The 16229-nt window shown below is 52.9% G+C and overlaps 4 protein-coding genes across 4 annotated transcripts; 1 reads left to right on the top strand and 3 right to left on the bottom strand.

Annotated features, from left to right (window-relative positions):
- Positions 1–40: 40 nt before the first annotated feature.
- Positions 41–1361, bottom strand: PFDN6 (prefoldin subunit 6). Its single transcript, XM_030871095.2, has 4 exons — positions 1048–1361; positions 708–778; positions 502–626; positions 41–254 (listed from the first exon to the last, which is right to left on the bottom strand). Exons 1-4 carry the CDS (start codon positions 1109–1111, stop codon positions 125–127), a joined length of 390 nt encoding a protein of 129 aa, XP_030726955.1. The 5' UTR covers positions 1112–1361; the 3' UTR covers positions 41–124.
- A 168-nt stretch (positions 1362–1529) lies between these two features.
- WDR46 (WD repeat domain 46) lies at positions 1530–8655 on the top strand. Its single transcript, XM_030871087.3, has 15 exons — positions 1530–1853; positions 1953–2165; positions 2274–2354; positions 2498–2610; positions 2734–2821; positions 2949–3010; positions 3232–3336; positions 3442–3592; positions 3718–3853; positions 4174–4273; positions 7268–7581; positions 7728–7822; positions 7948–8043; positions 8171–8284; positions 8371–8655. The coding sequence occupies exons 1-15, from the start codon at positions 1785–1787 to the stop codon at positions 8467–8469; spliced, it is 1836 nt and encodes a 611-aa protein (XP_030726947.2). The 5' UTR covers positions 1530–1784; the 3' UTR covers positions 8470–8655.
- Positions 4864–10906, bottom strand: B3GALT4 (beta-1,3-galactosyltransferase 4). Its single transcript, XM_030871092.3, has 2 exons — positions 10562–10906; positions 4864–10382 (listed from the first exon to the last, which is right to left on the bottom strand). Exon 2 carries the CDS (start codon positions 10357–10359, stop codon positions 9223–9225), a length of 1137 nt encoding a protein of 378 aa, XP_030726952.1. The 5' UTR covers positions 10360–10382; positions 10562–10906; the 3' UTR covers positions 4864–9222.
- Positions 10907–11309: 403 nt separating this feature from the next.
- Positions 11310–16227, bottom strand: RPS18 (ribosomal protein S18). The gene is made up of 6 exons (XM_030871094.3): positions 16117–16227; positions 15549–15647; positions 11938–12024; positions 11748–11849; positions 11549–11640; positions 11310–11426 (listed from the first exon to the last, which is right to left on the bottom strand). Exons 1-6 carry the CDS (start codon positions 16117–16119, stop codon positions 11351–11353), a joined length of 459 nt encoding a protein of 152 aa, XP_030726954.1. The 5' UTR covers positions 16120–16227; the 3' UTR covers positions 11310–11350.
- Between the last annotated feature and the right edge of the window lie 2 nt (positions 16228–16229).

The raw sequence follows: 16229 nt of genomic DNA, 5'->3' as shown, positions 1-16229 counted from the left end.
GATGGAGACAATTATAACAGAAGCGACTGGTCAGAAAACGGCCAGGTATTTTCACATTTTATTAGCTACAGTATAGACCCTAGAGCTGCCTCATTTCCTCCCCTCCCCTGCCCCCAGGACAGGGTCAGACCTTCCCAGGAGCCCCTGCTTTTGCTGCCTGGGCCCGCTGGAACTCCTGCTGCAGCTGAGCAAGGGTCTCTCTCTGTTGCTCTGACTGCCGCTCTAGGTCCCGGAGCTGGGATTCGTATCGCTTACTGAGGAAAGGCAAAAAAGCAAGTAAGGAGAAGTTACTGAGACTTACTGTTGAGGGTGCTGAAGGCAAGAAGAAGATTGGTGGAAAACTTGAGATCTAAGGGGAGGATGGAGGAGAGGAGTTACAAGGGAAGGGTTGGAGGAACTGGACAATTGGGGGATACTCTGGAGAGCGACTCTACGATGGTTCCTCAACACCTTTTTCCCAACGCGTCAAGTACATCACAGGGGGGTGGAATAAAGACTCACATCTCAGCCGTGATGTAGTCCAGCCTTTTCCCCACTGTGGCCCGAGCTTCCCCCAGCTCCTGTTTGACCAGCACGGGACCCAGAAGTTTAAAGACCACATTGGATCCATCCAGCAGGGCCAGTTCCTGATGGAGGGGTGGGACATACATGATCAGAATTACTGCCAGGACAGATCCCTCCTCACCCCACAAATCCCAGTCTCTCACCTCCTTCACGATATTATTTTCTGTTAGTTGTGCCTCTAGTTTCTGCCTCCCTGACATGGATTTACTCAAGTCTGGTGGGTGGGAGGAAAGACTTTATTAGAGACATCACATGCGCCACCCGACCCCCAAAATCCTGATGAGAAAAAGATGCAATTGAGGAAGTAGGCCAAGGACGGGGCGGCGAGTCAGTGGATGGGAAGAGTATAGAGGTGGGGATGGACCCGCACGCTGGGGCCGGGAGTAGGGGGGTGGGGTGGGGGCAGTGCAGAACACATGGTCTGGGTATGGCTTTGGGTTTTGAGGGAATTGGGGCGAGGCCACACCGACCCTGCTCCCTTACCCTTCTGTAGCTGTTGATATTTCTCCACTTCTCCCTGTAGCTTCTTCTGGATTAGCTCAGCCATGGCGGGGACGAAAGCCTGCGGGGAGCGTGAGGGGGGCGCTGGGTCTCACACTCTGGAAGGTACCCGAGCTCCCTTTTCTGGCCTGCGGAAATGACAGCTCTCCTGACAGGCAGCCTCTCGGAACACCGCAGTCTCTCCGGATCCGGAATATCTGCTTCACCCCTGCCCCAGGGGGTGGCGGGCGAAACAGGACCCCAAACCCCTCAACCGAATCCCTGACCCACTCACGTTCTCCCGTCAGTATTGGTAAACCCGGAAGTAAACAACGAATGCCGGGAAAAGACGGCGCCGGAAGCTTTCGTCTGGTGCATGCCGGGAAATGTAGTTCTAACATGTTTAATGAGCGGCTTTCCGCTGAAAAGACTGGATGTGGAAGGTTTTAGGCAAGATGGGGAAACCAAGCTGGTAAAAGAAACTGCACGGTTGCTTGGGTCCTGGCCCCGGACAGCCTCTCTTTCATTACTCGGGCATAAGCTGCTGCACGGGAGGGCGGGGCCAAGGCCCGCGGAGGCCCTCAGTGGCGAGCGCGCCCTCAGTCAAGATGGCGCCTAGAAGACTTCAGACCTGGGGCGGCGCTGATTGGATGAGGGTCGGAGAACTTCCGGGAGTTCTCCATCCGATTGTGGGACAGCTGAAAAGAGTTTGCACGTGTATCGTGGTTCGAGTGGACTAGATGGAGACGGTCCCCAAGCTGGGCAATAATGTCACGCCCAAGAAAGACAAACTTCAGGGCAAGAAGAAGGTAGAGACCTCCTTGGGGTGGAAGGGAAGTTTTTAGCTGCGGGGTTGGAGGGGCGGGGCGAGGGGCAGCGCACTATCGGGTATCCTGATCTGTCGGCAGAAACCGCGGCGATACTGGGAGGAAGAGACCACTCAGACTGCTGCCGGAGCCTCTCCAGGTCCACCTCGTAAACGGAAGAGGAATCAAGAGTTCCGCCCCCAGAAGCCAAAGAACACTCACAGCACAAGGAAGTCTCGGATCTCCAAGAAGCCCCAGGTCCCGAAGAAACCCCGGGAACGGAGGAGTCCAGGGCCTCAGCGGAGCTTGTCTGGGGTGAGCCTGGGACCTGATAGGGTGGCAAGGCAAGTCGCCTTGTGCTTGAGGGTACGAGGGTTGGGGTCAACCTGAGCCTGTTTCCTAATTGCCTCCTCCTTGCCCCAGGCCCAGGACCCATTTACAGGCCCCGCCCCCGTCCCTGTGGAGGTGGTTCAGAAGTTCTGTCGCATTGACAAATCCAAAAAGGTGAGGACCAGTCGGAGAGTGGGGAGGGGTTGCAGGCAGGAAGTGTCTGGGTGAGTTGGATGGAGGCGGGGCCGGGTGGCTCTCCTGTGACCCCCATATCCCTTGGTTCTTCTCCCACTCCTTCTCCACCAACGATGTTGTAGCTGCCACGTTCTGAGACCAAAATCCGGAGCCGACTTGAGGCGGCTGAAGCTCAAGAAGAGGAAATAAGTGTCAAAGCTGCTCGTTCTGAGCTGCTGCTTGCTGAGGAACCTGGGTGAGTGGACCCTAATGTGGGCCTCCCAGCCCCTGCTTTATGGGGCTCTCATTTCTCATTTTTATGTTGGTACACCCACTACATATTAGGAAGCCTTAATTCATCCCTGATGCTCACTTGCAGGTTTCTAGAAGGAGAGGATGGGGAGGACACGGCAAAAATATGCCAGGCTGACATTGTGGAGGCTGTGGACATTGCAAGTGCAGCCAAAGTGAGCCTGAGGATGGAAAAAGGGCCAATGGGTTGATGGATGCAGAGTAAGATGGGAGTGGGGACTAGAAGAGAAAATTACCAAAGGGAGCCAATTATTTCTTTTTTTTCTTTTCTTTTTTTTCTAGCATTTTGACTTGAACTTGAGGCAGTTTGGACCCTACAGGCTTAATTACTCTCGAACTGGGAGGTAAGGAATTCCAGTTACTTCAGTCTTGCTCATCTCAGCCATACCAGTGTGTGTCTGGGTTGTTGATGTGGGGAGGGTCTTGTGATTTGCTTGCATGTGAGGGTGCGCGTGTATGGCAGCATCTCTGCTCTCACCTGGAGAGAAGGAGCTGGCGTGGGGCAGACGTCTGAGCCCAGGTGCCCCCCTGAACTGACACCCTGCCTGTCCTCCAACTCCAACAGACACTTGGCTTTTGGAGGGCGCCGGGGTCATGTGGCCGCCCTTGATTGGGTGACAAAGAAGCTCATGTGCGAGATCAACGTCATGGAGGCAGTGCGGGACATCCGGTCAGTGGCCTCGGTTAGCAGCGGTGGGGCTGAGACAGCCCATCCCTGATCGAATGACAGCCAGTGCCTCCCTTTCACGTTGTACTGTTACTCCGCTCCTCCCAGGTTTCTGCATTCGGAGGCACTGCTTGCTGTCGCCCAGAACCGCTGGCTTCACATTTACGACAACCAGGGCATCGAGCTCCATTGCATCCGCCGCTGTGACCGCATCACGCAGCTTGAGTTCCTGCCTTTCCACTTTCTCCTGGCCACAGCTGTGAGTGGCTGCGGAGCAGAGGGACCGGGTGGCAGGCCCTGAGAAGACTGACCATCCTCCCCTGGGGCCCCAGTAGAGGAAGGACAGAGGGCAATCAGGACTCATTTTCTCTCTCTCTCTCTTAGTCAGAGACAGGGTTTCTGACCTACCTGGACGTGTCAGTGGGAAAGATTGTGGCAGCTCTGAATGCTCGGGCTGGACGGCTCAACGTCATGACTCAGAACCCTTACAACGCCGTCATCCATCTGGGACACAGCAATGGTCGGTTCCTGGGTGAACTTTGAGCCTGACCATCCTGTCCTACTTTTCGTTTCTTTTCTTTTTTTTTTTTTCAGCTTGAGGGATCTTAGTTCTCTGACCAGGGATCGAACCTGGGCCCTTGGCATTGAAAACTCTGAGTATTAACCACTGGACCGCCAGGGAATGCCCCTGCTTTTCTTCTATATTTGCTTTTAACGGGTCCCTTCAGGTTGCTCCTCTGCTTCCCTCTCTTGTTACTTCTTGGCCTTGAGTCCCCATCTTTCCCAGGGTTAATCACCTCAGCGCCCTTTTAGTAACTAAAGTTCTCCTCTGATGCCTAGGGACTGTGTCTTTATGGAGCCCAGCCATGAAGGAGCCACTGGCAAAGATTCTCTGTCACCGTGGTGGGGTCCGGGCTGTGGCAGTAGATTCTACAGGCACGTAAGTCACTTGTTTGGGCCTGAGGTGCTGGGGGGTGAGGGGCGGTGTGTGTGTCACAGCGCAGCAGAAAGGAGAGGAGGGGCACAGACGCTGCAGCCAAGCTGCTTGGGTTTAAATCCTGGTGTTATTCCTGACCAGCCATGTCAGCGAGCATGTTAGGTGACCTCGGTGTACCACACATTGTCCTCACCCTGAGACTGGGGATATGAGTGTCTCGCTCAAGGGCCAGAAGACTTTTTCTGTAAAGAGCCTGATAGTAAGTATTTTAGGCTTGTTGGCAATGGGGCATATCTGAGTGATTTATGTAGGTCCTTAAATAACAAGAGGAAACACAGGATTGCAAATTTTTAAGCAATGAACTTAGAAAAATAATTGAGCACAATATTTTTGTAATACAGGTCTACTCATGGGAAGAGTTGGATTCCTGTTTTTGAGAATAACATTTGGTTTAATTGAGGTTGAAAGTTAGTGTCCCAAATCATCCAACCCAATTGCAAATGTTTATCTACAGATGCCGATCTGTGGAGAGATTTTGGTACTTGAAATTTGGTACTCTCAAGTGAGATGCTTTACGTGGTGTCAGTCTTGACCACAATACCGTGCTGTCTTAGCACAAAAAGCAGCCACAGAACAAGTAACTGAATGAGTGTGACTGTGTCCCAATAAATCTTTATTTGTAGATGCTGACACTGGAGTTTTCAAATAATTTTCATGTTTCAAAATATATTTCTTTTGATTTTTTTTCCCAACCACTTAAAAATGTAAAAACCATTCTTTACAGTTTGTGGGCTATACAGAAATAGGTGGTGCGCTGGCTTTGTTGGCTCATGGGCCATAGTTTGCCAAGCCTGGGGCTTAGCTTAGAAAACTGTTGTAGGCGTGAACGCGAGTTAAGGCCTATAGAGTTGATCATGGTGCCTGGTGGGTAGGGAGCGCTGTATTTCGTCATCTTTGTCAAAGACGATTGTCCTCTTTAGGTCTGGCTGGTGATGTGAAGGGTTGGGGGTGGCAGGTCTGCTTTGAATTTCCGCCTCACGACCGCTGTGAAGTCCTGACTGCTTTTCCCCTCCAGGGTCCCTCCAAGGTCTGTTTCTCGCCATTCTCAGTGTCTCAGTTTCTAGCCTCCAGTTCTTCCTCCTTGTGTGTCCTGGGTGTTGATGTCAGAATACTCTTTCCCACGTGGCTTTCCTCCTTTTACACCATTGTTCAGGAATCTTCTACATTAAGTATTAACTCCATAACCTTACTTTTAAGTTGTTTGATAGAAAATCAGGAAGAAGAAAAGCCCAGTGGCTACCAACTTATGAAAGCCTGCCAGATGCTCACGCCTCCTGGGCCCCCCATAGTTGTGTCTCTGTGGACAGGTGGTTTGCTTCTGCCCTGTTTACTCCATGTCTGTGCCAGTCTGGTGCTAGGACTGTCAGGGGGCCTGTCCTGAGGTTTTCTGCCTTCTGTGGGCCATTGGACCTGAGCTGGACTTGGCCTTCCCCAGGCTGCCTGGGTCAGCTACTCCTGTGCTCAGGGCTCCATCAGTTCCTTCACGGAGGTTTGGTCAACAGCCTGACACCAGACGGCTCTGGTCCTTGGTCTTAGGCCCACCCCGGCTTAGCTCTGGTCCTCCTCAGGGGTGCCTCAGACCAGCCACAGGGGCTCCAGAGATGAGGCTGACTGTCGTCCTCAGCTGGCATTCTGGAAGCTTGCATTAGGATTGGATTGGACTCGCAAAGCTGAAGTGTTTCTTGCAAGTTCAGTAGCGTGGTAGTGTGGCCTTGGAGACCCATCTGGCCACTGGGTGGGCATTTGCACAGGGGATCCCAGAGCTGGGTGTGTTTGGGGCAGGAGCCAGCGTGTGCTCCTCAGTTGTTGGCTCAGTGAAGGGTGTGACCCTGTGTCCCAGGAGCCCTCCATAAGTCCTGGTTTGTGCTGATGGCCTCTCCCTCGGGTGGAGCTGGGCCCTGATTGTCTTGTCAGGACAAGTATCCAGCTGGGCCTCTCTTCGGCCCCATCACAGGCCAAGTCTCTGCTCAAGTAGGAACTCCTTAGTGTCTTCCTCCTGGGTTCACAGCCAAGGCTAAGAGGAGGGTCTTTGGCTTCTGGCAAACATACATCCCCTGGCCTGGCTGGTCCCCCTTCAGCCTCCCTGAGGAGCAACTTGAACATCAATAGAAACTCCAACCTCTGCAAGTAAATGACTTGCATGGTACATGCTTCCTTGAGAGGATTTGGTCACCAACCTTGCCCACCCTCCTTCCAGGGAAGGGGGCGGGGCAGGGCCCTCTAGTGCATCACTTCCTTGCTTCCTAAGGAGGTTTTTTCAGGTCCATGCAGCCTCCATCTTGTGGCCTGTCATTGCCGGAGAGCAGCTTTGGGAACTATCTCCCGTCCGACCTTCAGGAGCCCCTGCAATTTGTCCCCTCCTGGCCTTCCTGGCCATATTTCCCACCAGCCTGGAAAACAAACCCCTGCTTCCATCTCCCTGTCACCATGCTCTGATGTTAATTCATTTGTACCTGCTTATACATGCATCTCTGTTTTTTGTGCTTTCTTGAGAATTACCTAGAATGGCTCAAATCCCACGAAGCCCTCCCTGACCACTGCTGTGAGCCCTTCCCGCTGCTTACCGATGGGCTGCCTGTCTATGTGGTGGGACCTCACACCTGGGTGTAGATTGTCGTGTGTGTCCTCCCTTTCATTCACATGTCGTGAGTGGGTAAGAGCACAGACACTAAAGACACAGGTCTGACTTGAATTCTAGCTCTACCACTCACCCTGATTTCCTTTCTCTGAGCTAGTTTCAGTTTCTTCTCTGTAAAAGGGAAATGAAAATAGTACAGCCGCCTCACTGAGAAGAGGTGCGTGGAGTGTGTGGTGTGATGGTAGTGATTACTGTCATTATTGGTCTTCTTCTCTTCAACCAGACCTGATGCCTGGACTTGGCCACGGGCCTGCCCAGTAAGCTCATACTATGGATTAACCAGCCCCCCTTGCCCCCAGGCACATGGCCACCTCTGGCCTGGACCACCAGCTGAAGATCTTTGACTTGCGAGGGACGTTCCAGCCTCTGAGCGCTCGGACCCTGCCCCAGGGAGCGGGGCACCTGGCCTTCTCCCAGCGGGGACTGCTGGCTGCAGGAACGGGCGATGTGGTCAACATATGGGCAGGACAGGGCAAGGCCAGCCCCCCGTCCCTGGAGCAGCCCTACCTCACCCACCGGCTCTCAGGCCACGTGCATGGCCTTCAGTTCTGCCCCTTTGAAGATGTGCTGGGAGTGGGGCACAGCGGGGGCATCACCAGCATGCTGGTCCCTGGTGAGTGGGCAGGGCTGGGGCTCTTAAGTGGATGACCTTGGGATGGAAGCTGGAGTGGGCCTGACCCTGAGACAGCTGGGGGCCAGGGGCTTGCTCAGGCTGGAGTAGGTTCCTGTTTACAGTTCTGTGTTCCCTCCTCCCTCCAGGGGCTGCTGAGCCCAACTTCGACGGCCTGGAGAGTAACCCATACAGGAGCCGGAAGCAGCGCCAGGAGTGGGAGGTGAAGGCCCTACTGGAGAAGGTGAGGAAGTGTCTGCATGTGGTGTGGGGCCGGGGGTCTTGGGAAGAGTGGGCTTCAGCGGCATCTCTTGGGTGTCACCCTCCTGTGGCTCCTTACGCATTCCTGTCCCTCTGTGACACACCCAGGTACCTGCAGAGCTCATCTGTCTGGACCCACGAGCCCTGGCAGAGGTTGATGTCATCTCTCTGGAGCAGGAAAAGAAGGAACGGCTTGAGAGGCTGGTACGGAGCAGGCCCCCGAGGGCCCGGGCCTTCCTCACCCCCACATCCTGTCCCCACCATGTCCTCATAAGTGCAGTTCCCTGCCTTGGAAGTCTGTTTCAGGTTTCACTCCTGTCCCCTCCCTCAGGGCTACGATCCCGACACCAAACCTCCCTTCCAGCCAAAGCCAAAGCAGAAGGGCCGCAGCTCCACAGCAAGTCTGGTGAAGAGGAAGAGGAAGGTCATGGATGAGGAACACAGGGTAAGTGAGCACTGGGGGATGGGCCGGGTGGCCTGTGGGCTATGCCCTCCTGCCACTTCTCACCTCGCCTTTTCTTCCCACCCCAGGACAAAGTCCGGCAGAGCTTGGAGCAGCAGCCGCAGAAGCAAGAGAAGGCCAAGCCCATGGGGGCCCGGCCATCTGCCCTGGACAGATTTGTGCGCTGAGCCAGGCTCCAGGGGTTCCTGGGAACGACATTCTCTCCCCAAGAGCACCTGTGGGGAATGACCTGTTCCCTGGAATGAGGAGGGAGCAGTGAGCCCCCTCCCCCACAGGGGGTGGAAAGCTGACTCCTGGGGGTTGGGGGAGAGGGCTTGGTATTAAACAGGAAGGTGGGTTTTTGGATAACATGTCTGGATCATCCTGTGGACCTGTTCCCTTCCCACGTCCGGCCTGGGGCTGCTCTCAGACACGAGAGGTGGTGGTGTCTTGCTTCTACCCTCACCCCTATCTTGTAGTCGCTGTGGCTTTAGTCTGGCTCTCTAGGGCCTTCCTCCAGGGAGAGGCTGTCCTCCCTCTCCCACATCCCTGGAGATGTCCTTTCCATCCAGCAGGCTCTGGTAGCCTTCAGGTTCCCCAGGTTTGTGATCTGAGACTCCTGGTGAGGACCACACTGTACTCGAAGAGGAAAAGAGACAAGTTTATTGAGGGGCTTGTGCCCCTCCCCTGCCGTGGCTGGAGAGAACAACCCAGCATGTGCGGCTCTTCCTGATGACCATCTTTGGGGCTGGCAGGCAAGGCAGCCCCCTAGGTGTGTCCTGTATCCCTCAGTCTTCAGTGACAGACTGCGCATCTGGTGTAGGGCAACCAATCAGTTGCAGCCAGCTAGAGCCCCTGCCTTGGGCCCGGGAGAGAGAAGGTGGTGAGGGTGCTGGTTGGACTCTCAGCTCCTCACCCCTCTCCTGGGCGCTCACGCCCTCTCAGCTGTGAAGCCAGGCTATTACCCGGCATCGGAGGATGCCGAGGACTCCCTGGAGCCAGGAGCAGAAGGGTACAGTTCTTTCCCCGTCAGAGCCACCCACCAGCTTCCAGGCTTCCTGCATCTCCCAGGGGTCCAGCTTGTGGGATGTCAGCAGGAATTTCCCATAGCAGCACCGATCCAGGGGGTAGTGGGTGGCACCAGCCAGCTTGACACAGTGGGTTGGGGCGAGGCCTCCTCGTCGGGCACTTAACCCCACAAAGACATCCTCCAGTGGCAGAAGGGGTGCCCGGCTGGCTACCTTCAGTATGAGCTGCACAGCAGAAGCCGATAGCACATACCCCGTGCCTGAGGCATAGGGGGGAAAGGGGCCCCAGGTGGGAGGCCACTGTTTCTCTGATATCTGGTGCTTGCCCCCTGGTGTCCGAGAGGGGTGCACCCGCCAATGCACACGGCCCAGGTACAAGAGAGGCACAGGCTGGCTCGCCAAGGTGGGGCCTCCTTCCCACTTTTCATCTCCAACTTTCGCCTTTCTCGGGGGCCCCATGCCCCTTTCCCATTGCTCCCAGCGGCCTCCTCGCCGGACCAGCTCTGATACCAGTTCGGGGACATTGACGAACACATCATCATCAGTCTTGAGGATGTAGCGGGCCACGGGGCAGTGTTTGTCGGCCCAGTTCAGCCCGCTGAGGGTCTTGAGAGTGAGGTTGCGGTAGGAATCCTGGAAAGCCGCCAGCATTATGTCCCCCTGGGCCGCTGACTCCCGCGCCAGGTCGTTCCCGCGCGAGCCCCAGCTGGGTTCTCCCAGCAGAAAGACAGTCTGCACCCTGAGCCCTCGGGCCTCGCGCAGCCGGCCCCACGAGGCCCGAATGGCGTTTCTCTGGTTCAGGTTATCCGGGGCCGTGCACACCAGGATTAGCAGGAAGGGCGGGGGGCCGGGACCGCCGCACGCCTCCTCGTTGGGGATCAGGAGGCGGGGCAGGGTCAGGGGCGGCCCGGGCGAGGCCGGGCCTGGGAGCAGGGAGGCTAGCGAGATGCTCAGCAGCTCCTCCCCGATGCCCGAGGGCCCAAAGAGCGTCCAGACAATCACGAGCAGCAGGGCGGCCAGGAGAAGGCGCCGGAAGAGGCTGAGGCGCATGGTGCGGCGCAGTCAGAGGGGACCTGGAGGGAAAGATGGAACGCGGTTAGAGGGCGGAGAGTGCAGCTCTAGGACACTTCGGTCCCTAACCGGTCACGCCAGGGCTGGGGCGGGCGGAGGGCACGGCCTGTGCCAGCGCCCTACGGTGCCGGCGCGGGAGGCGGCGCGGCGGGGCCCATGGCTGCAGCTGAAGGGAGGTTACCTTGTCGGCTCGGCCGCCGAGGCCTGCCTCCATGGCCGGCGGGTTTCCGCTTCAACAGTCACCTCTTCCGTCCGCGGCAGCGTCCTAGCCCCGCCCCTCTCGCTGGGAGGGCGTGGCGTGCGCGCCCCCGGGAACCCTGTCAGAAGCTTCGCAGCCGCGCGGCAAGCAGAATGCAGAGGGGACTGTGGTGTACAAGTGGGGTCTTCCCCGAAACTGGGCAAGAATGGAATTGGACCCGCGGGCCTCGGGCACAGCGGGCGAACGCTGTGCAGCCGGAACGGCAGCGGCTCCCTGGCAACAATGCGCCCCACCCCCCCCCGCCGCTCAACTCTTCCGGGTCACCAAAATCAGCATCTCCCCCCAACTCTCAGAAACCTAGGGTGGTAAAGACCTGGAAATACTCGCCTAAGCGGCAACCGGCTAGGCTCAACTACCTACACAAGCCTCAACACCCTGCAAGACAACAGGGAGCCTAGTCTTGAAAATCGTGAGGGCTCCTCCTCGAGGATGAGCGTGTTGGTTGCCCCTTCTCCCACCCACCTGGAGAGCAGGGCACCACTAAGTAAAATGTTGCTTCCCGCAGTGGGGAGTGGCAACAGCATAGCTTTAACCAAGACCAAGGACACTGTCTGGGCAGCTGAGTGGGGAAATCAGGCAGGAGGGAAAATGACCAACAGGCCCCAGTGTGAGAACATGTTCCCTATTAGTGTCTCCAGAAAAATGCAAAGAACCATAAAGAAGGAAGCCATAACTGTATAAACTATTTATTAACAGACAACGCCCACAAATTTATTTCTTCTTGGACACACCCACGGTGCGGCCACGGCGGCCTGTGGTCTTGGTGTGCTGGCCTCGTACACGAAGTCTGCAGGTGAGAAAAGAGAAGGGTTACAGGTCTTACACCATACAAACGTCTGGAAAAAGACAGAGCATGAGAATTCCCTGGGAGTCTAGGGACAGGCAGAGATGAACCCCCGCCCCACTCACCCCCAGAAGTGGCGGAGCCCTCGGTGGGCCCTAATCTTCTTCAGTCGCTCCAGGTCTTCACGGAGCTTGTTGTCCAGACCGTTGGCCAGGACCTGGATACAGAGGAGATGGTGAGGTATGCTTGTTCTACCCCCTGGCCTATGACCAATTCTAACTGGACACCCTGCTTTTCTCTAATCTCCCCCATCTTAATACACACCTGGCTGTATTTTCCATCCTTCACGTCCTTCTGTCTGTTTAAGAACCAGTCTGGGATCTTGTATTGGCGTGGATTCTGCATAATGGTGATCACACGTTCCACCTGGCAGGCAGGACAAGGGTCAGGTCCAGATGGTCTCCCTGCCCCCTCCCCATAGGCCCAATCCCCAGCCCCCCTTCCTTGTCCTCACCTCATCCTCAGTGAGCTCTCCTGCCCTCTTGGTGAGGTCGATGTCTGCTTTCCTCAACACCACATGAGCATATCTTCGCCCCACACCCTGAGGAAAGGTTTCAGAGTCGGATGAGTCTGATTTTTTGGGTTTCCTTTATAGACCCATGATTCAAAAAGCACAGAAAGGTAGGTCCTAAAATAACCTAATGCCTTATACTTTTCCAGATACAAAGCCTAATCATTAAAAGAGAAAAAGTTTTGTTCAGAGGCAGGGCTGGACCAGAGACCTTGGGGCATATACCCCTTGAAAGCAGAATCTTTTTTTCCCCACTTGCCCAGCATACAGACATAGTGTAAATGCTGCTGTTCAGACAATACAGCAGCATCCAAGAAAGGCACCTCCTCATTTCTGCATCGTGGAGAATGAAGCTGATGCCCCTCAGAGCTGATGTAGCACCAAGGCAGCAAGATTAGGGTATTTTGAATTAATAGGGTTGATTAAGGGGTAGGAATGTCAGTTGCTCACGATGTCTAAGGGCGACAGGCCATGATCCTTTGGGCAGGTCACTGCACGATCAAAATGAACAAACACTTAAATCAGTGGCATCATATCACCACCACCACTGGTACTCCTTGCCACCTGAATTCACAAGCCAAATTGACTTGGATAGTGAAGGACTGTGTGCTGGGCTGAACAGTGTCCCACCAAATATATGCCCATCCAGAACCTCAAAACGTTACTTTATTTTGAAATAGTTTGTTAAAATGAGGTCATACTGGATTAAATCCAATGACTGGTGTTTTTATCAAAGGAGAGGACACAGACACAGAGGGAAGAAGGCATGTGATAAGAGGCGAGACACTACAGTGATGCAGCTGTAACACAAAGAAACCAAGGATGTTTGGCATCCAGAACTGAGAGATTAAGTTTCTGTTGTTTGAAGCCAACAAGTCTGTGTTACAAGGGCCCCAGGAAACTGAAATAGATGGCATTTCCTTTCTGTAAGAAAGTGAGCAGGAAGTCAAATTACCAGATTGATTTGGAAGAGACTAGGATCTTAAGTCTCTCTCAAACTTTCTCTTCCTTCTATTTTTTTTTTTTTGCGGTACGCGGGCTTCTCACTATTGTGGCCTCTCCTGTTGCGGAGCACAGGCTCCGGACGTGCAGGCTCAGCGGCCATGGCTCACGGGCCCAGCCACTCCGCAGCATGTGGGATCTTCCCGGACTGGGGCACGAACCTGTGTCCCCTGCATCGGCAGGCGGACTCTCAACCACTGCGCCACCAGGGAAGCCCCTCCTTCTACTTTTAAGTGTTTAAAACTTTCCATTAACAAGTTTTTAAAAAAGCTGCTGTCAAGCTAAGATTTTTGAAAGCCCTATTTAGATACTGGCTTGCCAACCTCCTAAGTTAGACCCACAGATCCCCTTTACTCTGCCCCAAGCAGACCACCCTTATTCTCTCCATCCAGAAGAGTACACTACAGAAAATCATCACTTTCTCATCTTTGTAGCTCAAGGGCCTGGACCATATAACAGAAGAGTTGATACTAACTTCATACTAGTCTCTGAAACCCAGTCATTGTGACCAATTCCAACCCCCTCCATGTTTCCAAACAATCTGCAGACAACAGTTATCATCCTGATTTAGAGAAAGAGCAGAACAACCAGCCTTAAGGAATATTCATAGCCAAAGTGGACAAATGGAAAAAAAACAACAAAGGGATCATGGCACAGAATAACCTTGCAGGTGTGTATTACCTCTCAGCAAATACCCTCTTCTGCTTGTGCCAACTTCAATACTTCACCTTTCCCTGGCCAATTAACCTTGCTCCTCTAACTACATTTTTTTGAGGAACCCCTCCTTATACTCAACCTCCCCCCGGCAACTTTCTTCCAATTTCTAAGTATTACCCTGCCCTACATTCCAGATCATTAACAAAAGACCACCTGCAAAGGTGGTGGAGCAACAGGGCTCCCATACACTTCTGGTAGAAAGTGTAAATTGATACGACCACTTTGGAAAACTGTTTAGCAATATTTACTAAAGCTAAACATATACATGTCCTATATACCTACCAGAAATGTAAATGGATGTTCTTTAAGAATGTATATGTACATGTACTAGAACATTTGTGATAGCACTATATGTAATAGCTAAAAACTGCCCCCCCCCAAAGACCACCTGCAAGCTTCAGTTGTCTCACCAGAGGAAGAGCCAGCAAAGGCTGACTTTCCACACAATTAGCAACGGCCCTAGTACCTGTCTATATCTAATCTTTCCCAGTGATAAGTAGGGCATCAAGTTAATAAAAAGATTTATCAAAATACTCATTAAGTATCGGAAACTGCTTTGGTTAAACTGTTTTAAGCTGACTACAAAGGTTGACACATACTTAAGCTAACAAATAACAAACTAATTAATTTCAAAGAGGCAGAGGAAGGGTTTAACAAAAGTATCCTACTAACTATGCTCATCTTTTGTTTTCACTATCTCACCTACAGCCTTTAAAAAGGGAACAGGCAACCTCACAGATACAGTGGGCTCAGTTCCAGACCATGCCAAACAGTGAATATTGCAATAAAGGGAGCTACACAATATATTTTGGTTTCCCAGCACATGTAAAAGTTATGTAATCTATTAAGGGAGCCAATAGCTTTATGTCTCAAAAAACCCCATACATACCTTAATTAAAAGATACTTTATTACTATAAAGTGGTAACCATCACCTGAGTCTTCATCAAGTCTAAATATTTTTGCAATAGTAACACCAAAGGCCGCTGATCACAGATCACCATTAACAAACACAGTAATGAAAACGTTTGAAATCTTGCAAGAATTACCAAAATGTGACAGAGACACCAAGTGAGCAAATGCTATTGAAAACTGACTTCCTTGAGACAGGGCTGCCACAAAAAACACATTCTTGCTAAGCACGATAAAATGAGGTAAGCCTGTACTGTATTCCACACGGCCTTACTAGTTTCACAGAACAGAAGGAAGCAGTCTTCATATGTACCATTTAAGTATGAAAGCTGTGCTCCTTGAATTACAGAATGAAAAAGTAAATACGATGGATCTTATAAAGAAAAGCTTATGATGTACTGTTTTAAATTAACAACCTATCTATAAAATACTTATAATGGTGTCCTGTCATGACATAGTGACACCTCCCATCTCCCAACTTAGAATCTCTCAGCATTTCTACTCACCCTTCAAAATGTACAATAATCCAATTCCTAGGATATACACATTTCCCAGGAAGAGTTGCTGTTATGATGCACTGGGGGAGAGCGGCAGAAACCAAATCTAGCACGGACCTTACAAGCTGATTGATGGCTGATGGTCCAGGAAGTTTTTAGTGAATTCAGGTAGACAACCAAACCCATTCTCCATCCCCTAGGTGAAATACATTGGCTTGACCTGAGACTGTTCTTTGGCTTTTATCACTTACCTTTTCGGGCAAATATTGTTAAGGGGTTAAGGGAACTAGTTGCACTCTTAACTATTCTTTTTTTACCCAGCAGATGTGGTGATCTGGTTGGGCTTCCTCCACCTTGCCTTAACGAAAGCTCAATTGTTAACAACCCAAGTTTCACTTACAACCCAAGTAGTCCTTACCCTACTTTACCTTAATTGCAGTGATGGCAAAGGCAATTTTCCGCCGCCCATCGATGTTGGTGTTGAGTACTCGCAAAATGTGCTGGAACTTCTCGGGGATTACTAGAGACTGACAGAGATTCGGGGAGAAATTAGACACCGTGAACTACTATTAAACTGTAACCTCAAACACGAGCGTTAAGCTTGTCACACAGAGAGCAAGAAGCCCCCGTCAGGTTTTCACGACACAACAAACTCCTCGGTCCTGCAGACAGCAGGAGCATCAAGTGTTCAGGCTTGGAAAAACGCAACCTCCGGGAGGAAGCACGTCTCCTGCCCGTTCCCAAAGTACACTCTGAGTGGCGGAGGCCGGAGGGCCCCACTCACGCCCAAGCCTTTCCAGCGCCCGCGGAATGACTTCCTCCGGCCCCACTCCCCAGAACTGGATGTCTTTAGTCGTCCTTTTCCAGGGGTGCGATCCAAGGCTCCACACAGAAAGTTGCAGGCCCCCAGAGTAGGACATTTTCGGCCCCCTGACAGCAGACCTTCCTTGCCCCGGTTCCGATGTCGCCAGATCCCCGTACCGATTCCAGTCTTACCATGGCGGCGGCCCCAGCGGCGGCGTGTAGGCCTCCAGTGGAAGAGAGAGCGGAAGTGACGTACCAGCACTATATCACTACCCGTCGGAAGGGGCGGAGCGATCTTGATGAGT

The sequence above is a fragment of the Globicephala melas genome, chromosome 11 (assembly GCF_963455315.2).
Source record: "Globicephala melas chromosome 11, mGloMel1.2, whole genome shotgun sequence".
Taxonomy (NCBI): Eukaryota; Metazoa; Chordata; class Mammalia; order Artiodactyla; family Delphinidae; genus Globicephala; species Globicephala melas.
The sequence above is the reverse complement of the archived record's forward strand: the minus strand, read 5'-3'. Positions and strand labels throughout refer to the sequence as shown.